The sequence below is a fragment of the Euleptes europaea genome, chromosome 6 (genome assembly GCF_029931775.1).
Source record: "Euleptes europaea isolate rEulEur1 chromosome 6, rEulEur1.hap1, whole genome shotgun sequence".
NCBI classification, from domain to species: domain Eukaryota; kingdom Metazoa; phylum Chordata; class Lepidosauria; order Squamata; family Sphaerodactylidae; genus Euleptes; species Euleptes europaea.
The window spans coordinates 78,183,292-78,207,385 of record NC_079317.1 but is presented as its reverse complement, the minus strand read 5'-3'; the positions used below and the strand labels follow the sequence as shown (position 1 = coordinate 78,207,385).

The following is a 24,094-nucleotide window of genomic DNA, read 5'->3' as shown; positions in this document are numbered from 1 at the left end:
GACTGTAGTGCCAAGGAAAACAAAGAAAGAAAACAGCATTGGCCACAAGAGATTACTGCCAGGTTAATTAGACCACTGGAATAGCAGCAAATACACCCGGTGGCAAAAACGTCACAATGTGCACCGACAGCATTTTCTGGATAATTTGCTGATGGAATCATTGGTCTTATGGACAATTTACTTAGAGAGAATGACTAATGCAAACAGAAATAGGTTCACACAAATAAATTCAAGATAGGATTAAGGGACAGATTGTTTACCTATTATATTACATTTGGACAATTTTTTTTTTAAACAGCATAACTGTTCTGTGTTTACCAAAAGCTTATGGTTAGCACTGCTTGCTAGATTTGGGAGCTGAAAGTGACTAGCAGATACTAAATGGAATTTACTGTGTATGCAATTCTATTTCCGAAGCTACGATTCACCATCTTTAATTTATTCCAATCCAGTGAATAAAAAGCTCTTCCAAATTTCAAATCACGGATCACTGGCCACAGCATTTGTGCTATTTTCAGTTATGAAATATTTGAGGACACGGCTAAAAGGTAACATGTAAGAGGGCAGATGAAATAATACTTTATGGTTTGCATTAGCATTCCAAAAGAAAGCGCTTATACAACATAAGTTATTTGCTACACCCAGGTATGATGATCCCTTAAAGAATATATAAAAGGAACACACTATAAAATCCCAATAATTGCTATGGCAATAAGAGAAATAATCTCCCAGAATATTACTGTTGCAGCACTGCTACTGATCTACTTTAAAAAAGAAAGAAATTCCCAGTATACATTAACCTGATTTGAAACATAACATTTACAAGAAGGTATAAAATTCTGAGCAAAACTAATCCCCAATGTAAATCCCATGCTTACATTTAGAATTCATCAGGTAAAAAAGAAGAACAATGGTACAATATAAGCTTTACATGGCAATTTTTTCTTTCACTTTCTTTTTGAGAATCCATGAGCACTATGTTATTAATTTCTGGCTAATAAAGGAAACTGACTCAGATGCCACTATTCTTGAAAGTTCAGTCTCTGGGTGCTGTCATCAGTCAAATCACATTTGCGTGGATCATTAAATTATTACAGCCTAAGGATGTGGACAAGCTGCTTGGAGAGATGTAGTCCACCACCTCTGTGCTCAACTCTTGCCCATTATGGCTCCTTATATCTGTTCAAAACAGGGTTGCTGGATACAGGGAATGGCTAAGTGCCTCATTGCAAGAGCATAAAGTCCCCATTGCTTTGATGTAGGCAGTAGTGAAATCCCTCCTGAAGAAACCTTTCCTATCTGAATGGCTTAAATTACCGACATACCGTATTTTTCGCTCCATAAGATGCACCTGACCATAAGACGCCCCCCCCCCCCCAGCTGGCCGTCGGATCAGGGAACGCTGGCTCGTGCCGTCCCGACGCGCCCTGCTCTGTGCGCTCCGCCCACCTCCCAGCGAGCTGTCCCGACGCGCCCAGCTCTGTGCGCCCCGCCCACCTCCCAGCTGGCCGTTGGGGCGGGGAACGCCAGCTCGCACCGTCCCAACGCGCCCAGCTCTGTGCGCCCCACCCGCCTCCCAGCTGGCAGTCGGGGCGGGGAACGCCGGCTCGCGCCATCCCCACGCGCCCAGGTCTGTGCGCCCTACCCGCCTACCAGCGCGCCGTCCCGACGCGCCCAGGTCTGTGACCACCTCCCAGCTGGCCGTTGGGGCGAGGAACGCCGGCTCTCATTGTTCTGGCGTGCCCAGCCGGCTGTCGGGAGGGGCGGGGGTCCCTCCGCCCGGCTCTGGGAGTCCGGGATGGACCGGGCTAGGGTCCATAAGACGCACATTCACTCCATAAGACACACAGACATTTCCCCTCACTTTTGAGGAGGAAAAAAGTGCGTCTTATGGAGCGAAAAATACGGTAAGTATACTTTTTCTGAGATAGGTTCTTGAGCAGGTGGTAACAGTGGACAAACAGACCAGAGTTTCTTAAGGGGGCCATCTTTAGGAGGCTTTCAGAATTCTAGGGGATTTTAGGCAGCCCATTCTTCCCACTTGTAACAGCTTCTGACAGCAAGTGAAGGAAAGTAGTTTTAGAGTGCTCACTCCATATCCTGGATTTCTCCTCCAAGCCCTTAAAAAAGTAGCACACCACAATCAGGAATAATATCAATTAAGGAGTTGGTTGATGTAAGCCTAAAAGCTGTGTATTGTGTGCATATAGCATAAATACAACCAACATATCTAATTCTACATGGACTGACCTATGGATACTTAAAAATCCAGAGACTGGACCTATGAAGAGACAATAAAGATCTTTCTACAAACCTGAAAAAAGCCCATGTTTGTAGAAAAAAATTGAAACTATTAAAAAAAAAACTTTAAAAGTAGTGCCTGTACCTTTAAGAAATAAATACCCTCGGAGATCTCACAGGCCACTGTGGGGGCTGTTACACAACCACAACATTATTGGCCTTCGAATCTTGGTTTTGTCAGTATTAGACAGGGGGAGGGAGTGGGGCCCTTTCCAGGGTTATTTTAACCTCCCAGTCTACCAGTGCTCCTCTCTCTCCTGTCCTGGAGGGAGGACTCGTCAAGGCCAGACTTAGCAGCAACCACCAGCCAACTTGCCACCATGCAATCTACACAACTCATCCAGGTGTGGCAGTAGCTATGATTTGATGTCAAACAACTCTCTTGGACTCAGCGGCAACCTCCACACAACCTGTGTGGCTTCACAGGTCCCAGCAGTGGCCGTCGTACAACTCACTTGAGAAGAAGAAGAGTTGGTTTTTATATGCCAACTTTCTCTACCACTTAAGGGAGACTCAAACCGGCTTACAATCACCTTCCTTCCCCTCAACAGACACCCTGTGAGGTAGGTGTGGCTGAGAGAGTGTAACTAGCACAAGGTCACCCAGCTGGCTTCATATGAAGGAGTGGGGAAACCAACCCAGTTCACCAGATTAGCCTCCACCGCTCATGAGGAGGAGTGGGGAATCAAACCCAGTTCTCCAGATCAGACTCCACTGCTCTGAACCACTGCTCTTAACCCACTACACCATGCGGGCTCCCAACTTGCTACTGCAATACTTCTGTAGTTTGGTCAGACTTTCCTCAGGGACAGGGAAGAAGGGAAAGTTGAGAGCCAGTATAGTGTAGCAGTTAGAGTATCTGGGAGACCCAGGTTCTAATCCCCACATTGCCAATAAAGCTTGCTGGGGGACTATGGACAGTCTCCTTCAGCCTAATCCACTTCACAGGGTTGTGAAGGATAAAATGGAGAAGAGGAGAATGATGTGAGCTGCTTTGGGTCCTCATTGGGGGGAAAAGGAGGGATATAAATGAAATAAATAAATAAATAATAACGCTAAAGACTGGAGGGAGCATATAAAAGAAAGGTTGGTAGTGAGTGGGAAGGAGAGAAAGAAGCTGGGAAAAGGGAAATGAAGTGACCCCCCACAAGTCCTTGCAGGTTTTCCGCCTGTTATATCTAATTCTCAATGTGACTCCAGCTGTGGATACTTAAAACCTGGGGAGGGGCAGTGACTCAGTGGAAGAGCATCTGCTTGGCCCACAGAAGGTCCCAGGTTCAATCCCCAGTGGAAAAGATCAGGTAGTGGGTAATGTGAAATACCTCTGCCTGACACTTTGAAAAGCTGCTGCCACTCTGAGAAGACAATGCTGTCCTTGATGGACCAAGGGTCTGATTTAGTGAAAGGCAGTTTTATGTGTTCGAATTGAGGTCAAGTACAGAGAAGGGAGATTTTTCTACAGAGCTAGGACCCCAGGTTTGAAGAAAAAAGTGGATAGTTTAAAAATGGAACGGGGATTTAAATCTCCCCCAAACAGCAGAGTGTTATGAAGAGGAGGTGGTTGAGAGAGTCATGGGCTCCCTCCCCCAAGTTTCTCATGGGTATCTATGGCTGTACTGTTGTGGTGGGAAGAAGCTGAAGCTGCCATATAAGCCAGGCCAGCAAAGGCAGTGATACTGTAGGAGGGTAGGTGCAGGAGTTGCCCCCCCCCCCACATGAGTAAGATAGATGGAGGCAGAGGCCGTGCAGGTAGGCAGGCTGGCTGATGAGTGGAAAGCGCTCTCTCCAGGTGGAGTCTGGAGACTTCCTGAAACAAGAACTTCTCTCTGGACTACAGAGATCAGTGCCCTAGAGAAAATGGCCACTTTGGAGAGTGGACTCTAAGGCATTATACCTTGCCCTCCCAAGGCTCCACCCCCAAATCTCCAGGAATTTCCTAACCCAGAGCTGGCAACCGTAGCAGCCCTGTGACCAAACAATGGGGGGGGAGGATGGGATGCCCCAACATGAGTCTCGCAGCTTCCCTGTTTATACCTATATAAACAGTTTTCTTGAGTTCCATTTTAGGTCTTTTTTTAAACTTACTATGAGCTTGTTCTCCAGCTCAGATCCTCCAATGGCCACCTCCTGATTGAGCCCTCTCTGAGCTATTCATCCAGCACAGCATAGGCCTGCTCTCTTTTGGTGGTGGCTCCACTGTTCTGGAGTGTCTGGGAATGCATTTTCAAATTTATTTTATGAGGATTAGTTTGAGGCAGTTATACAATGTAACTATGCAGTTAATGCATGGTTCTGTCCTACTTGTTTTGTCCCTGTGTTGTCGTTTGATGATGCCGCATTCAAAAAATGTAACGCATGGCAAGGAGCCGCCGCCTCTCTGCGCCCCTCCTCGCCATCCCCCAGGTGGAGGTGAGGGGAAGCCGGCGCCTGTTGGAGGCTTGGAAGCAGGGGAGAGGGGGAGAGTGAAGGGAAGCTGACTGTGGGTGAAGGCGGCAGCGACTGGCAGAAGGAGCCACCGTTGCTCTGCCGTTCCCTGGGTGAGATGAGAGGAAGCTGGTGACAGTTGGAGGCGGGGGAGAGTGAGAGTGCGGGTTCCGGGGGGCGGCCAGTGGCTTCTTCCAGTGGGGAGTCGACCCGGATGCTTAAAAGCTCCAGCAAGCTCTAAAGTCACGACAAAACAAGAAGTGAAAAATACAGGGATGTTCTGGAAGTGAGTGGTCGATCATGCAGGCCGGAGACGGCCATGCGTGTTGAATCGGGAGATTCGCGACATGCACCGGGAGATTCACCAGACAAAACAGCCATGCGTTTCCAACCTATGCCTTGCTTGTTTGATTTCTTTTTTTAAAAAAACTTAGTTGGGGATCAGCTTTGTTTTTCACAAACTGCCTCGAGCTCCCATGGTCAGTGGGAAAGGCAGCACAAATACATTTAAATAAATCAACAGGAGGATAATGTTTGTGTTTGGGATGCGGCAGTAGAAAGGCAAACAACAACTGATTGTAATCCATTTTCAGATCCAGGTTTGGTACAGAAACCACTTTGAGCAGCTGGATTACCTTTGCTGGCAAAGAGATAGTGGGGTGCAACTTTGATAATTCTCTTGGGCCTTTTGGTGGCTTTTTGTCTTGAATATTTTTGCAAGGAACTCAGGATGATATACAGGGTTCTCCACAACTCCTGCTCAAAGGAATCTAGTTTCTCCCTGCCAGTTTTCTTCATTGTCCAACTTTCACACCCATACATAGCAATAGAGAATACTATGGTATGAATTAACTTGATCTTGGTCGCTAGTGACACATCCTTACACTTAAGAATCTTTCCTAGCTCCTTCATGGCTGCCATTCCCAGTCTCAATCTCCTTTTGATTGCTTGGTTGCAGTCTCCCTTTCGGTTAATGATGGAGTCTTAAAGACTCATCCGTAGCATGTAACACCTTTAATCTACTTGGTTGTTGCACTAGCTGTTGCCCTTAAAAATTGGGATTTCCCCCTCTATCTATGTTTCGGTTATAGCCATGGGAGACTACTGCAAAGTGCTCTATGTGGAGATGACTTGATAGCCATCTTGAAAACTTCAATTAGTTTAAAATGCATCGGCAAAACTGCTAGCAGGCATTAAAAACATCAGCCTTCCATCCTTCTGAGGTTGGTCAAATGAGTACCCAGCGTGCTGGGGGAAAAGGGAAGATGACTGGGGAAGGCACTGACAAACCACCCCATAAACAAAGTCTGCCTAGAAAACGTTAGGATGTGACGTCACCCCATGGGTCAGGAATGACCCGGGGCTTGCACAGGTGACCTTTACTTCATCAGTGATCAAATAACTCTACTGGTTACCAATTTGTTTCTAGGCCCAATTTAAACATCTGATTTTTACTTTTAAGACCCCAAACCGCCTGGGTACAAAGATATCTAAAGAAGTGTCTACCTGACAATTAGGATCTGTGTAGCGGACCCTGATCCGATTTGTTTGCTTGTATTTAAATATGAGGTGGTTATACATAAGGACAAGACTTTTGCCCTTTGTGGTGTCTCGTTTGCTGAACATCTTTATTCACTTCATTTATACCTTGCCTTTCTCCCCAAGGTGGCATATATCATTCTCCTCTCTTCCCTTTATCCTCACAACAGTCCTATGAAGTAAGTTAGGCTGGGAGAGGCCAACTGGCTCAAGGTCACCCATCAAGCTTTCATGGCAGAGTGCGGATCTGAACCTAGGTCTCTCACATCCCAGTCCAACACTCTAACCACTACACTATACTGGCTCTCACATACTGGCTTTACTACAACAATCTGCTTAGTGACACAAGCTTTGGTTTGAGAAATTCCTGGAGATTTGGGTGGCGAAGCCTATGGAAAGCAGAATTTGGGAAGGAGAAGGAGCTTTGTGGGCATAAAGTCCATCCTCCAAAGCAGCCATTTTCTCCTGGCGACCAGTTGTAATTCCAGGAGTTCTCCAGCCACCACCTGGAGGTTGGTAACCCTAGAACCAAATCTAACAGCCTTCTGGTGCCAAGTTAAAACTTGGCCATGCTGCAGCTTAAATGGTTTGCTGTTGCTTACTTGTGGTGTTTTTATTACATTCTTTTTAATGTGATATTTTGCTGATTTTATATTTTAGGTTTGTGCTGATCTTATTATTGTGCTGCAATTTTTAATTCTTTGGGCTTGTGCTAAGTTTTATGTTCTAAAAGTAATGATGGTATATTAGTGATTTTTCATATTTTAATGTGTTCATTGTATTGGAAAGCTGTTAAGAAATGGTAGATAAATAAAATAAATGTATCAGCACACAACACGGATGAAGGCCCCAAGACGCAATGCAAACCAATAATAACTATAAGCTATTAATTACTTCCATCTCAGAATTTGGCAGCTACTTTTCATAGCTACCAGGACAACTGAACAGAGCTGGTTTCAAGGTTAGCTTTTCAATACTTGATCTGATTTGGAGAAGAAACACAAAATCACTCTTTGGCAGTTGAGAAGTAACAGCAAGTCATGGTATGCGCTAAAGCAGAAGCTATTATTCAACTTCAACTGTGCAAGGACGATGGCGTATGTGAGCACAGGACATCTTCGCTTCTCTATGCCCAAGTTTCTCTATGACATCATGTATACAAGAAGGATTATCTGGAGGCAGAATGAACAGCCTGTCTAAATGTGTGACCTGGCCAGTATACACCTTCATTCTATTATTCATGAAAATATCTCTGACTTGAGTCTGACACATGGAAGTGGGCTTATCCCATTTTCTGAGACGAAGCAAACCAGTCATTAGTGAAAAACTGCTCGCAACACTAAGAAAAAGTGTCTCTTTTCCTACTGCAAATGATGAATTATCAAACTAAAGCAGTTCTATATTTTCCCATCACAGTAAAATCATGTCAGAGTGAAAATAAACGTACAGTTTTTCAGCAGCCCATCCTACTTCTTCGGCTTTTTGACTAAGTATCAAAACAGCATCTCCAGAGGTCAGAACTATAATTCCATCCTTACAACTCTTGCTCATAAATAAATAATATAAAAACTGCAGCCAGCTACACAATGTCAAAGCATCCTGACGGTTACAGAAGGTTGCCACAAACACTATTATCAATCAGACTCAGTATAAAAGGAGCTGAGATTTCAACTGATGCTTAAGCAAATGTATAGATCTCACTTGACCTTTCTATATCTATCCAAAACATGGATAAGGTGGGGGAGGGGAATTTCTCATGTGTATAAAATTGCTCTTGTGGGAGAAATGTCCATATTTGATATGGAAAAAACCCAGGGATGAGAGTCAGTGTGGTATAGTGGTTAAGAGCAGTGGACTCTAATCTGGGGAACTGGGTTTTATTCCCCACTCCTCCACATGCAGCCTGCTGGGTGACCTTGGGCTAGTCACAGTTCTCTCAGCCTCACCTCCCTCACAAGGTGCCTGTTGTGGGGAGGGAAGGTAAGGTGAATGTAAGCCACTTTGAGACTCCTTTCGGTAGAGAAAAGTGGGGTATAAAAACCAACTATTCTTCTTCTTGATCACCCACAGGTACAGTTCCTAATTTGTCTACAAGTTGTACATTGGCTGAGCTGACTACAACTTGAAATCAAGAAATTTTCTTGATCATCACTGAGGTATGTATCTCCCAACCAAAGAGGGAGGAATTGTTCCCACACAGGTGATGTACAACACACACACACACACACATGAACATCAGACACAAAAAAGTAAACAGAAAAACATATGGAATTCAGCCCTCTCATGACATGTAAGTCATGATAGTTTCCCGTTTAGAGTTAATTATAATGTATAATTCCTGAAACTGCTTCACAATACGTTACAGCTTTTACTACAGTAGAAAATGGTAGTATTCTAAATAATTTTAGTATGTACTCTTTGTGCACAAATTCAGTTTTTCCTTAGAGTTTCCAGCTTCCCTCTTCTCAGTCAGGTTTAGGTGTCAGTGTACACCTCCGAACCATGATCAGAGTCTGTAGGAACCGACAGCTAGCAGAAAGCGTAAAAAGACTACTTCCACTGAAGATTAGCATGTGGTTGGAACTTGGAACTGAAAGGAGAAGATTGTCGGGGTTCTGCAAACAGAGCTCCCATTGCTTTTCCCCTGTAAAAAGTAGGTACATGGTGACCAGTTCTGATCAAGGCTATGATGCAACTGGGGATGGAAGGGGAGGTGAATCCATGGGTTTATTGTAGGTTAGGAAATGACATAAGGAAGGCCTAAGCCCCTTTCCCCCAATACCTCACGGTGCTGACTGGAATTAGGGCCCATGCACCTGACTTTTGTAGTAGTGGTAGTAGTAGAAGGAGGAGGAGGAGTTGGTTTTTATATGCCAACTTTCTCTACCACTTAAGTGAGAATCAAACCAGCTTATGATCACCTTCCCTTCCCCTCCCCACAACAGACACCCTGTGAGGTAGGTGAGGCTGACAGAGCTCTAAGAAAGCTGTGACTAGCCCAAGGTCACCCAGCTAGCTTCATGTGGAGGAGTGGGGAATCAAACCCCGTTCTCCAGATTAGAGTCCACCACTCCTATGGGGGGAAAGCTCCTTGACTCTCAAGGATGCCTTTGGAACTGACTACAAGGGCCTGATACACATACATGAAAAAGGCTATTCATAGTCCCTTGGATTTGGCCATAGTGTCTAATTTGCATTAGACATTTTAACACACAACTGATACCTCTTCTCACATACATTCAAAATACTGGAATGTTCCAATTAAAATTACTCATTTGTTTTTCTTTGGTCGTTTCCACTATGTGGACTCTGTAAATATGAATTAGAATATAAGAATAATTCAACAAACGAGAATGAATGAAAGAGTTAGGTAACAAAAATGTTTCCCACAGCTGGTTTATAGCTTAACAACTTAAAATGCACATAAATGCCAAATGAAAGTTTCAAAATAAAAGTGTAAGAGAAAAACCAGGCAGTTGACATCACTAAATCTGTCTAGGCTAATGTCAAGCAAATCAGCTTTCACTTCTGTTAAGAAACCTTTCCAATTTACCTTCTATCAAGATTACTGGCCTACCCTTTATGTCCTTTGAGACGATTCAGTAATATTAAGCTTATCTAACATTTTTTGAAACCAACCTTTGAATATTCTGTGGTTCCATACTTTAAGGGTGCCAAAATCATCTGATCAGGCCCTGAACAAATGAGGATAAGAGAGGAGAAGGCATGAACCAGCCTACCTGGAAATGCGAATTGTCCTTTCTATCTTAGAAAGCAGATAATGGGAGGAGCGGGGTTGTGCAAAGAAAGGTACACAGTCATGAGAAGTTTCATCCTCACATAAACCTTTGATAGCAGAGATCCAGGCTTCAGTGTGAGCTTTTAACCCATGCATGCTTTACTGCAGGGGTGGGGAACGTCAGGCCCGGGGGCCGTATAAGGCCCTCGAAATCATTTGGTCTGGTCCTTCATGGGTCCTGGTAGATCTCTAGCTCAGAAGGATGCTGCCCTTTCTGGGGACACCAGAGCTCAAAAGCAAGTCGCTCTATGTGGCAGACACTCGGAGCCGTCTCTGGTCGTGCCTCTTGACTAAATGTTTGACCAAATATAGCAGGCTAATTTTTAAGTTGATAATTTTGTATGGTCCCCGAATGATATTATAAATATCCAAATGGCCCTTGGCAGAAAAAAGGTTCCCCACCCCTGCTTTACTGAGATGCTAGTCTTAAACTGGAACATTTCAAGCAAGGCTACATTGGTTCCCAGGGCCCAGAACACACAGCTAGAGCAGCAGGAATACCTCAAGATTATGCCTCTCCCAACCCGCCAGAAAACATAATGGCTTGGATCCACCTGAGCATTACCACAGACAGAAGGATTTCCATGAATGGAGCACCACTTTCCCCCCAACACCTCCCACAGCATCCTAAAATCCCTTTCCCCCACCCCCAACATGCTGCACCTGGATCTCCAGAAACAGCATTTCAGGAATATTTAGAGCGGCAGCAAAAGGAGGGAGGCAAGTGGTGATCCATGGGCAGAAATACATCTACAGAACTGCTCCTGAGGAGCCAAGCTGCCATATAAACTATGGGAAACCACATGTCTTTGAAAGTGAGGTATGGCCATGGGGCGGGGAGTTTCAATGAAGTGACGAGTGAGCAGTGAGGACGAAGGCACACAATCCCAATATCTACTCCTGATCTCACTGTGCAAAGACGTTTTGGGAACAACAGTTCAGTTGTGCTCTGCACAGTTGCTTCAGAAAAGCTGTGTTTTCAATTTAAATTATATAAAATCATTAAAACACAACACAGCCAGCTGATCAGAGTTAAGCTTTTGGGAATCTGATGTCGCTTTTTAAAAAAAACTTGGAAAGGATAAGGTGAGGACACTCTCAAATACCAACTAGTTTCCTAATCAGTGGGAGCTCTTCACAGGACCAGCTCCTCAGACAAGCAATATCCATCCGAAGTGTTTTCTCTTTAGCTACTATACAGACTTAATGACTTGCACATAAAAGGTCTTGTACAACAGCTAGCCTGAAGCAATATTGCACTCTTTGCTCTGTGGCCTGCATGGTTCATCAGGTACTAATTAGGTAGCATGTTCTGTCAACGCTTTCATGCTTTTCTTCTATTAATTGATCATTCTGCCAAATTAATGGCATTGCTGTACCAGCGTTGAATTCCCTTAGCTCCTTTACCTGTGAGACACACAGAACAAATAAAAATACCCTAAAGGTCACAAGTTAACTGCCCCTGCCCATGATTTGAAGCAATGCTAACATATTATGCTGAAAGGTTAATTATATCTACCTTGTCCCCAGCAGCATTCCTGTGAGTCTAAAGTATACTCCTCTTCTCTAAAGAAGCAAAAAAACACAGAAGGAAAATACTGTAACTGGGACTTTGGATATAGCTGCAAAGGTTAAAAAAGCAGTAAACGTTTACAATAATTTCAATTTAATCCTGATGTTTGTAATAAAAAAAAGTGAACCACAAAAAGCTGGAGAATGGAAGAGAGATTGCATGCAGCACTATTCTTTGTAAAGGAAATTAACTACTGATGTCACACAGTTCTAATTAGCGGACAGAATCACCTTCTCCAGTTTAATAAAAAGAGTTTGCACTTTTTTCATGTACATGTAGCATTTTTGCATTTTGGACTCAAGGGAGAGAATAAGATTTACAGAAGTTGCTATTTTGGACAGGAAAAAAGAAAAAGAAACAAAAAATGAATGTTTCAGGCCAACACTCCATTAATGTACATTCAAATAACATTATTGCAAATCACCGTTACAAACCTTTAAATTGCAAACACAATATTAAGTATACTACTACATAAAGTAGTATCTATGCAGCTGTTATTACACTACTTGATTTACAATACTCAGTTGTGCAAGAAAGTCTAAAAAACTTTTTAATGCTTCACAACCACGTAATTTTAAGGTAATGGGTATGTAAACTATTAGAACATTATAAATAAAGACATGTGTTTCATCCATTTTACATTGCATTACGTCCAAAAAGTAAAATAGCCAGGGATAAACTACCTAAGCTAAATACAACACACTACTGCCACCTAATGCATGCTCAAATATTGCACCTTCACAAAGACACTATATGTCTTCCCTGTACCATTCATGAAAACACAGCCTTTATCAATGGAATTCTTTGTTTTATTTGGTTATCAGCTTTCTAATTAATGCTTTCAGTTTTATAATTTCTCCCTCACAGATGTTTCCCTTGGGCAAGCATAAACATATACAATATGTATTCTTTTAGACATGCAAGCTAAGGAGAGAGGGCCACAAACTCTGTAGCTCAACAACAAAAAATTAGATTTACATTTGCAGCAGTAAAAAAAATGTGTACAAAACAGACATACATATTAAAAGACTTCTATGCATACAAGGTGTCCCACTGGCAATATGGAAACTAGGTGTACGAACTTTAAATTACACAGCAGCAAATATGCAAAGTTTCTTTTAGTAGACCGGTTTAATCCTGGGAGGGTTGATTCACACCCCTCAAATTATCACAGATGCTTATGAAAGGAGGCTTTGGTTTTGTTTCTTTTAAAAATAGACATGTTTAGTCACATGTTATTGTGAGTTTTATCCTCTGTCTGCAACCTTGCCCGTGAACGCACCAGCAACTTACCTCGCTATTTACACGCGTCCAGTACGAAAGCATCCAAAACGAGTTTAAATTTCTGTTCCAACCGTGCCACCTTTGTCCGCTGCTTTTGATAAGCCCAGACTGGCACGCTCCCACGCATGCCCAGTCGGCTTCTCCAAGCAAGGACGGAGACTGGTCCAGCGTAAGGGAGGCGGGGGGAGTGCGGGGATTGGCTGGCAGCAGGAAGTGGGCTGGCAGCAGGAAATGGATCGAACACAGTTTGCATGTTCCCACTGTAAGGCACCGGGTGTGGAGGACGTTTTATTTTTTTAATTCGCCGTTTAAGCGGATGCGCTTAACATGGCGAAATTGCGCTCTGGAGACATCTTCGGAATCCTTCGGGTGAGTTGCAGTGGGAACATGAAAGGAAAGCCCGCGGAAGCCGGCGCCACAAATGGTAAGTGCGGACATGGCCCAGTTTTGTCAGTACCTTGCTCAGTATGCAAAACCAACAACAAAGTTTTCTTTAATTCATCAAAAAAAAAACACTTTTTTTCTCAGATTTCTCAAGAAAATAGAGGGGAAATATGAAATTAAATGTGAGTATTCTTTGGGAGATTCAGTATTGTCCCTTCCAAAGTTCCTTAAATAATAAATATACAAATGAAATTCCTGTGATATCGTAGCAAACTGTTAATTTCAAAAAATCTGAATTGAACATACAAATCTGAGTCTATATCACTGGTTCCCAACCAGGGGTCCCCGAGAAATAAATTAAGGTCCGCGAAACAAAGTTATAAACCCATAATAAATTAATATTTTCAATTAAAAGTTCTCTATTATAAAAATATATATTCAAATATTATTCTAAGTTTAATGTTTAACTAACAGTTATGATTAAAGTTTATTTTCAAATTCTCAGAATTTTTATTTTGAACCTTGGGGTCCCTGCACCGAACAAAAAAGTCCTAGTGGTCCCTGGTCAAAAAAAGGTTGGGAACCACTGGTCTATATCATCAATATGTACTAGGGTTGCCATGTCCTTCTTCTCTACCAGTGGGAGGCAGAGCCTGAGGAGGGTGGGGTTTGGGGAGAGGTAGAACTTCAATGCCATAGAGTCCAATTGCCAAAGCGGCCATTTTCTCCAGGTGAACTGATCTTTATCGGCTGGAGTTCAGTTTTAATAGCAGAAGATCTCCAGCTAGTACCTGGAGGTTGGCAACCCTAATATGTACACACACAATGTGCACAAGATTTTTTAATGATTCCCTTCCCCCCACACAATTTAATTTATACATTTTTTTTTTACATGGGACAATGTTTTGAACACATATACACACACAAACCCCAACAGTGCTGGTATATTCCTAAGCAGACACAGCAACACAAATAAGAATAAAAGCAAACACATCAAATGAGCATATAACTTGAAATAATATTGTTGAAGGCTATCACAAGAAATGGCAATTAACTCCCTAAAAGTAGCACCACAGTCCACTCACAAAATCTGCATACAGTCTTTTTCTTTATGAATGCTTGAAACCAAGAACTTCTTTCACCCATACAGAAAATATAATTTAAAAAGGCTGTAGACTTATGAATAGGGTTGCCAACTTCCAGGCAGTAGCTGGAGATCTCCTGCTATTACAACTGATCTCCAGCCAATACAGATCAGTTTACCTGGAGAAAATGGCTGCTTTGGCAATCAGACTTTATGGCATTGAAGTCCCTCCCCTCCCCAAACCCCACCCTCCTCAGGTGCCACCCCAAAAACCTCCAGCCGGTGGCAGAGGGACCTGGCAACCCTATTTATGAACAAAGGAAACATCAGTGGCTACAATTCTCCACACTTGGCTAGAACCAAGATGCACGAATTTCAGTGTGGCCTGGGGATAAAGTGAACAGCCTAAGTAGCCCAGTTTAGCCTGAGCTTGGACACTAAGCAGAGTTGGCTATGGTCAGCACTTGGATGGGAGACCACCATGGAAGACTGAGGTTGCTACTCGGGGGAAGGCAATGGATGTGTCTCTTGCCTAGGACGGGGTCACCATGAGCCCATTGTGACTTGATGGCATATTGTTCTTTTTTGGGTTAAAGGCAGAGTTCGTATATAAACCAGAGGATCTAATTTTTGCCTTTAAGAAGAAGAAGAGTTGGTTTTTATATGCCGACTTACTCTACCACTTAAGGAAAAATCAAACTGGCTTACAATCACCTTCCCTTCCCCTCCCCACAACAGACACCCTGTGAGGGAGGTGGGGCTGAGAGAGTGTGACTAGCCCAAGGTCACCCAGCTGTCTTCATGTGTAGCAGCATAGAAACAAATCCAGTTCACCAGATTAGCATCCGCCGTTCATGTGGAGGAATGGGGACTCAAACCCGTTTCTCCAGATCAGAGTCCACCGCTCCAAACCACCGCTTTTAACCACTACACCATGCTGGGATGTGCAAGAGAAGGGAGCCAATCCCTCCCCTGCCTTACTTTCCCATGATCCATCACCCAGATTCCAAACTCCTTGTTTTCCCTGGCTCTGCTGCTGGCGGTCAGACTGAGAAAGCGACAGGACAGTACGTCAGGGGACTGTTCAGCTCTCGTAACCAGCATACACCTTTTGAAGTTAAATATCAGACCTCTACTCTTCGCTTTACATAGGGGCAGTCATGTGATGATGCAATCCTGGCTATTGACATTAAAGCTAGTTTAGATTAATGCAGCTCTACAGTAGTCAGAGCACAGAAGCCCACAGGAGATTATTCCCTATCACTAAAACCCACAAAACTAGTTTTTTCTTTCTTTCAAATAAATATAATGATACACTGAGGTTTTAAGCTTCATTAAAATACTTCATATTTTGTTCATTATTTATCAAATCAGATACCATTCCAGTGCAGCAAATGACATGGCTACTGAAAGGTTAGAAGCTTATCTTTACCTCTGACTTACTTGACAGCCATGGCTTAGAATGTCCCATTGGAAATATATATTTGTATCGCCAAATTCAGACAAAACTTTTGAAGAGCATAAATGTCATCTATCTATAAAGTGGAAATGCTTCCTATGCCACTGTGAGGGCAAAGGGGGGGGGGAGCTGCAAGGCAGAACAGGTCCAACAATGTTATCAAAATTAATTACAGAAGTCATATTGAATAGAAGTACAGGGATATAGCAACCTCCTGTTCTCATCAGTCACATGACTAGGAAACAGAAACTTGACTCCAGCAAATACTATAAAAGCCTCTGAATTCCCAAAATCATAGGTAGGATCTAGCACAAGAGCTCTAGCCCAAGCAGAAATGGAAGAAAGCCCGTGGAAACCAGTTGCATAAAACACTTATGGTATCCCAAATGGAACTGTGCTAAGTCTGTCTTGTCTATATTTCTACTCTGCATCGCTGGATCCAAGCCCATATCTAAATATATTTTTCAGTCTTTGACTTATTTTTATTTAGAACATTTTCCAGAAAGCCAGCATGGTGTAATGGTGAAGGTGTCAAACTAGGACCTGAGAAACCCAGGTTCAAATTCTAACTTGCATCATGGAAGCTTGCTGGGTGTCCTTGGGCCAGTCCCACACTCTCAGCCCTGACCATGGCTAGTATTTGGATAAGAGACCTCCAAGGAATACCAGGGTCATGATGCAGAGGCAGGCAATGGCAAACCACCTCTGAAAGTCTCTTGCCTTTAAAACCCTATGGGGTTGCCATAAGTCAGCTGTGACTTCACAACCACCACCACCACCACAACAACAACAACAACGTTTTTCGGCTGCCTTTCCACCCAATTTGGTGTTCCCAGGATGGCAAAAAAAAAAAAAAAAAAAAAAACCATTAAAACAAGATCGATTACACATATAAATATATAAAAACAGTTAAAGCATAACAGTTAAAGCATAACATAAACAGGACAAAAAACAACAACACAAACGAGTCTCCACCTGCTTGCATAAGACAATGATAGAAGGAGACATAAAAATCTCCCTGGAAAGGGAATTTCATAATTTTGGTGCTACGACTGAGAAGGCTCTTCCTTGAGTTACCACCTGTGAAGAAGGCAATAGAAACCAGGAAGCTCTTCTTGCCTTAGAAGCAGTTGATTGACAGCTGAAGGGCGTCCGGGGAGTGGCTAGTGAAAGATTTACATTCAGCTCTCAGTCAGTGAGAGGGGCAGTTCAGCTCCAGACTTCAGGACGGACAGAGCTCTGAGAGGCTAGTGGCAGCTGTGTGCTGTGTGAGGATTAGTCCTCAGGAGTCAAACATCAAGGAACACGATTTTAAGCTGCTTGATTAATAGAGAACCAGCAACTGGGTCATACAGGCGTTAACTCTGAGTGAATAGAGTGTGTCTGGGTTTTGACATTGGGAGTTAGCTCTGACAAAAAAGAGAGGTCTCAAAAACCAGGGAGAGGGAAGTCATTTCAGGTGTATTAAGTGATCCCTAAGTAAGGTTGAAGCCCTGACCTGGATGGCCCAGGCTAGCCTGATCTTGTCAGATCCCAGAAGCTAAACAGGGTCAGCCCTGGTTAGTATTTGGATGAGAGACCACCAAGGAATACCAAGGTTGCTGTGCAGAGGAAGGCATTGGCAAACCACCTCTGTTAGTCTCCTGCCATGAAAACCCCCAAAGGGGTCGCCATAAGTCGGCTACGACTTGAAGGCACTTTACACAGACACACGCATAAGTAAGGTTGAGGAGCCCCATGGTGCAGAGTGGTAAACTGCAGTACTGCAGTCCAAGCTCTGCTCATGACCTGAGTTCGATCCCAACGGAAGTTGGTTTCAGGTAGCCGGCTCAAGGTTGACTCATCCTTCCATCCTTCTGAGGTCGGTCAAATGAGTCTCCGGCTTGCTGGGGGTAAAGGGAAGATGACTGGGGAAGGCACTGGCAAACCACCCCGTAAACAAAGTCTGCCTTGTAAACGTCGGGATGTGACGTCACCCCATGGGTCAGGAATGACCCGGTGCTTGCATAGGGGACCTTTACTTACTTAAGGTTGAGGAGAATCAATCTCTAGAGTCCTGAGTAATCCCAGTCCAGTTTAGGTGTTAAACCGGTGAAGAGTGTCGTGTAGTTCCTTACTTTAGAAACTGAAACTGGAGTGTGCTTTAAAGTCAATTCAAGTGAAATCTAACAAGAAACTGATAAACAAAAAACAAGCCTCTCAGTGAAAACCAAGATCTAGCATCCTGAAGTGAATTTAGCCATACCATCTGGAAGAACCAAACCTCTCTTGTATAAATATATACTATTGTGAAGTGCCTACTTTCTGTTTGTTGAAATATTCTAATGCCTTTCTGAAATCCAAGTTTACCTGCGTAAACCCTCATCCTGCCTTTGTTATAAATAAATCCCTGTTGTTTTGAACTTTTACCACAAGCCTCTGTGTGCCATCAAATTTCTGACAGACCTAATTTCCCTTCGATCTGTCACACCACCCATCTAGCCTTAGATGGTCAGGGCACCTAAAGCACCAAAAAGGACCATATTGGTCTTATGGGTGGGAGTAGATGGTCCTTTGACATCTGTCACTGTCACCCACAGGCTCAGATTGGGTGCCTGGCCACTTAACTGTAGTCAGGTCCCCTGCAAATCCTTCTAGGCCTCTGGTTGTATGCTCTAAGGGTGAAGCCACCACTTCTCCTGAACAGCCTCCTCGCTTGTGCTCTCCTGCATCCTTCATCTTTGCCCTGTTACTATGAGAAAAGGGGCTGTCTTTAAGACCCAGGCCCTCTCTCTTCCTTCTTTCTCTGCTGTGGCTGTGCTCTGTGGCCCGTCATTAGCCACCTGTCTGCCTCCCAGGGCTTGCTTCCTCCCAGGACTTCCCCAGCTCGCTGGAGGAGACACTGCTCCCTTGCCACACCCCTGAGCCTTTACTGACTCCTGTGAACTTCCTTGGGCCCGCAGCCCATTGTGAGTTGCCTGACCAGCTACACCAGCCCTTCCCAGGCCTGTACCAGCCTCCTCCGGCCTGGCATCCCCCTGCTTCTCTTCTGCAGCTTCCTCACCTCCACATCCACCCGGCTGCCTTCTATCCTTCAGCCATGACTGTCCAGAGTGAGCCCTACCCTCTCACCAGCATCCCAGTATCCTTCCCAGCCCAGCCATGCTTCCTTCTGACCAGGCTGTCAGGAGTGGCCAGATATCACCCAGGCGGCTACACATCTTTTATGACTGAGGTGAGAAATTTCAGGCTAAATCAGTGCCTTCCACTTTACTATTTGTCCTCTTGCAATTTCCCTCTACTCACCTTCATTTGATCCAGCCTCATCTTCATTGCTGATGAGGGGTTTATTATTATCATTTCTGTATTTGAGGTGACAAACTTTATCTCATCTTCACAATAAGGCCACCAGGAAAGTTATATCAAGATAATGACTTATCCAGTAAGCCTCATATTTGCTTAAAATGAAGGGTGACTAAGAAACTCTTTGGAATAGTCAATGCTATAAAACATCTAAACGCCAAGTAGGGATTTAAATTTGATCATCCAAATAACAATTGATTTCTATTGAAAGTGAAAGAATTAAAAAAACACACACCCAAGGATTGTATTCAAATGACATAAAATGTCTCTGTTAATGGATGGTGACAGTCTCCCTGACAGTCTTGGTGATCCCTCCTTCTGTTGGAGAATTATTGAGGGCTCTGTGATTTTGGAAGCCTTGTATCAAACTCCAGTTTGCCATGTACTTTGCATGCAGGCACCTGGGCAAATTTTTGGCTTCTGAAATAAGGAAGCCTTCAGCTGCATTCAATGTGCAGGGCAGGGGGGAGGAACCATGACAGCATGGCAACAAACCATCTATCAGCCACCTAGTTCCCCAATATGCACCCTCTATGAGTTGGCAGAAGTACTGTCAGATGTGGTGCTGGACAGTACTAGACTGATCATTCTGGAGCACTTCAAAATTCATGCCAAGGATACCACACAGGGACCAGCCCAGGAATTCATAGCTTTTTTAAAAAATTGCTTTGGCCTTCTCTGTAATTGTGATGGGCCCAACACATGAAAGAGATCATACCTTGTTTGTACTGAACCTTTGAGCGAAGTCTTGGTTTCAGGGCTGGAGTTCTGACCTGAAGCATGCTCTGACCACTACCTACTTAACACACATGTGAAAGTGGCCCCGACAACTCGCAGGAAAAGGGAGCCTGTTACAATAGTTCACCCATGGAGGCTCATGAATACTACTGGATTCCAGAAGGCTCTGGGAGATTTTAAGATTAGCAGCAATCCACCAGTCCTCCATGGGGAGGTACAAAGTGGAACTGATGCCGGTGCAGGGTTACTCTGGCTCCTATGGTGCTTTGCCCCCCCCCACCTCAAGACTGCACCGTTAGCCAGAAACGTACTATAAGGAAAGCATTTGAAGTGATTCTGGGTATCAAAAGAGTAGCCTGCATTTCAAATGCAGTACCAATCATTCATGCTCAGTCAGAGTCATTTTTAACATTATCCTCTAAAATAAACAATTATAATAACATAATACATTTTATTCTTCCACATTTTAAATATTATTAAATAAATATCAGAAATGGAAGAAAATAAATTCTAATCATATAATTTAACCCAATCACAACTGGCACTTGAAGGGCCACTGTCAAAACTGGCAGGCTTAATTTTAGGTCTCCCAGCTGTGTTAAGATGCATGTGTCTGTGCCACCCCTAAGCCCTGCCTGTCTATTACTTTCAAACAGACAGGCTATCAACTTCAACAACAATCCTACTGTCAGACAGACCCTGGTTTTAGGAAAACTCAGTACCCGGACTTTGTTATTTTAGAACTGGCCATTACAGCAATTTAAATTTTAACAGACATTCATTTGGAAATAGACGGGATCTTTCAAGGAACAAAGGGGTCAACAAGTATAACTTCAAGTGTAGTTTGGCACATAGACATATCTTTTCATTCTGAAGGCTCTATACTTAAGTTGGCACAGCCAGCTAAGCTGTTCCTATGCATGCAGTAATGTGTTTTTCTTTGTTCCAATCCTAAAACCATTTCTAAAATTTACCTGTGGTTCTGCTGTAAAAGAAATAAACTGTGAGCACACATCTGTGGCTATAAAATATAACAAGTGACATCCATATTTAACATCCACCCACTCAAACATACTTTGCCACTCAGGGCATTAGCTAACTATTTAAATTATATTGCTCCCTTTTATGACCTTCACACTTAGTCCCTCTGTAATACTATACCATTTATGGGATACTAGAGACAAAGTACCAAGTGACCCTACAATTTATTGTCAAGGTCAAAGATGGAAGAGAGCCAAAAAGTATATATGTCTCTGGTCTGTGATACTCTCTCCTAGCCCATCTCTTTTGAACTATTCATTAAACAGATGACTTTGAGATTAAGATATTAATCCATAATGCAGTGTTTGAAGTTTCAGTCTGAATGAGACTTCTGTGAATGGCAGTTGTTTAAAGATCACGAACAGATAAGAAAAATAAACTAAAATTTAAAAATTCACATGAACAATGAAACATTGATTAGCAGCGGTTAAAGGGAGAAAGGAGATGTATGAGACTGAGGGAGGAGGGAAATGGGGCCATTAAATGCAGCAAGCTGTTTAATAGCTATAACATACAATCAGAGATTGCGCTTTTCCAACATCCACATAACCCAAATTTAAGAGTTTCACAAGCAGAGCACCAGACCCAGCAAGACGTGCCATAACCAAATTGCCTGGAGAGGGGGGGGGGGAAGCAACAAAAATGGAGAGCTAGACATGATTCAAGAAAGTAAGTTACAGGTGTGCATCTATGTTTGGGGGAGGGGGGCAGGGTTCCAAGCAATCATTGGCTGATGGTCCATGGATGAAAGTCAATTGCTACAAAGAACTTTTGAAGCTAATGGTAGCATCATTTAACAGGTGCAGATCATGGTAAACAATGTCTCAGAGTGTAGCTGTGTTGGTAGAACCTAGTAGAAGAGCTAGATTCAAGTCCAGTAGCACCTTAGAGACCTACAAGATTTTCTGGGTATAAGGCAGTCATCTTGTTTGTGGGCTTCCTAGAGGCACCTGGTCGGCCACTCTGTGAACAGACTGTTGGACTTCATGGGCCTTGGTCTGATCCAGCATGGCTTTTTCTTATGTTCTAATGATCAGGTGAACTAGCAGCAGAGGTAGGAACCAAATTAACTTTGATTACAACATATATATATATATCATTAAAAAACTGTGTTTTTTAAAAAAATAATAAAAGCAAGCCCATTTTGTCCTTCAGCTTGCATGCTTCCTTACCTCCATGTGGAACCAAGAAGGAATACTTCCTAGTTTTAAAGAAATAACAGTTTGAAGTGATGCTCAGGTTGGAGCAGCAATGGCCATGCTCTCAGCACAAACTAGAGCTTGTTTATGACACTAAAATGAAATTTATTTTTGTTTAATTCTACAGATATGGGGGGGGGGAATTGCTAGGGACATTTAACCTATTGAAACTCACACTTAAAAGAGTAACCTTGAAAGAATAAGTGTACCAGTTCCCCGCCCACATAAACAAAAATTAGCTAACCTTTCTAGAAGACTGTAAGATCAAGCAGTTATTCAGGGAGAACTACATCATTTGGGGGTAAATAAATACAAAAATACTGCAAAGTGTGACTTCACTCTGATTTTTATTTGGTAAAGCTTTAGTGACTCACTGAGATTGGCACATTCAAGTGTGGTTGGGGAAAGAAAGCTAAGTGTCTTGTGTTTGCTATTGTGGAAGCATATAGAAAACATGGTTGGACATCAAATATACCTATACATATATACTTATTGGATCTATATTAAAGGCACACTTGAAGCTGTGCTTGAAGATATTGCGGAAACTACAAACAGATGAACCAAAAAACAGCCTAACAGTGCAATCCAAAAAACAGTTACTCCAGTTTAAACACATTGGTTTCAATGGGCTTAGACTGCATAGGATTGCACTGTAAGTAGTTAATCTTCGCATTTTGTTTTTTTAATCCCATCATTGAAGTTTAACAATACAATTTTACAGATTTTTTTCATGTCTCATGCCCAATTTATCCAGTGATGGCACAGTCTAGTAGTGATAGTGACATTATAATTGCTTCCATGGTAGCAAATTATAAAGTCACAAACACTGATTGATTCATTTCATGCTGCCACAATCAAAAAGGAAGGTCAGGCATTTTCTTTAATTAAGATAAAGAATTATTTATAAGTTTGCAGAGATTCTTTTGTCTCATTTTCATTTCATATGATTGAAAAAAAAGCAACCAGATTCTTGAGCATTTTCTGAATGTTGGAAAAAACAAGAAAACATCAAGGTTATTTAAGGGGCAAAACCAATCAGTTCAGTTGTATTTAACAAGCACACGAGATAATGTTACTATCAGTTACTACATCTGGTCCTGTTCATATAACATTTATCGACTGCATATTATTTTTAAGTTATTTATTTTTGCCTTCCAATAGGTTTAAGGTACACTTACCAACAACACCAGCTTTTGATATTTCCTTTTCAATTCTGTCAGGCTATCTGATGGCTCTGCATTCAAAATACGATACCAGTCCTCTTTATGTAACTCTTCAAAAGTCATTGCACGACTAGGTAATTATTTCTATGGTCTGTTTTAATGACAAAAGCAATACAATGATTAATAACATTTTTAAAAGATAATTCACAGTGGGTAGCCGTGTTAGTCTGTCTGCAGTAGTAGAAAAGGGCAAGAGTCCAGTAGCACCTTAAAGACTAACAAAAATATTTTCTGGTAGGGTAGAAAGCTCATACCCTACCAGAAAATATTTTTAAAAGAATTAAAGAGATATTATAGTGAAACACACTGTTGAGAAACGGGACAATGGTAATACTCTTGAGGCCCAGAATTCAATAGTGACAACCCAAACATCCCCCTAAAGTAGCAGAATATTTTCCAGAATTCTTTCTTCTAAGCATATTGTCCCTATATATCCCAATACTCATAGCTATCAGCAACATAACAAGCCAAAGTTTATACCGTAGTTTCTTGTTTACATTCTTTGAAATCATGACATCTTATCTGACTTCAAACCATTTTTAAAATTATTTTATGTTATTTATAGTCTACCTTTCTCATTGGGACTGTAGATGGATTACAGAAGAATAAATCAGTACAATCAACGCAGAGGAACATCCAAAAGACAAAGCAATAGGCATTACCACTCTGCGCCACGGGCTCACTACTCAAGCTATTAGGAAAAT

At 42.6% G+C, this 24,094-nt stretch overlaps 1 protein-coding gene across 1 annotated transcript in view; it reads right to left on the bottom strand.

Moving 5' to 3' along the window:
* Positions 1-23,453, bottom strand: part of DNAJC24 (DnaJ heat shock protein family (Hsp40) member C24) — a 41,898-nt gene extending 18,445 nt beyond the window's left edge. The window contains exon 1 of the mRNA XM_056851715.1: positions 23,346-23,453. Within this exon, the coding sequence (XP_056707693.1) occupies positions 23,346-23,453 (108 nt within the window). The remainder of the gene's footprint in view (positions 1-23,345) is intronic.
* Positions 23,454-24,094: the final 641 nt, after the last annotated feature.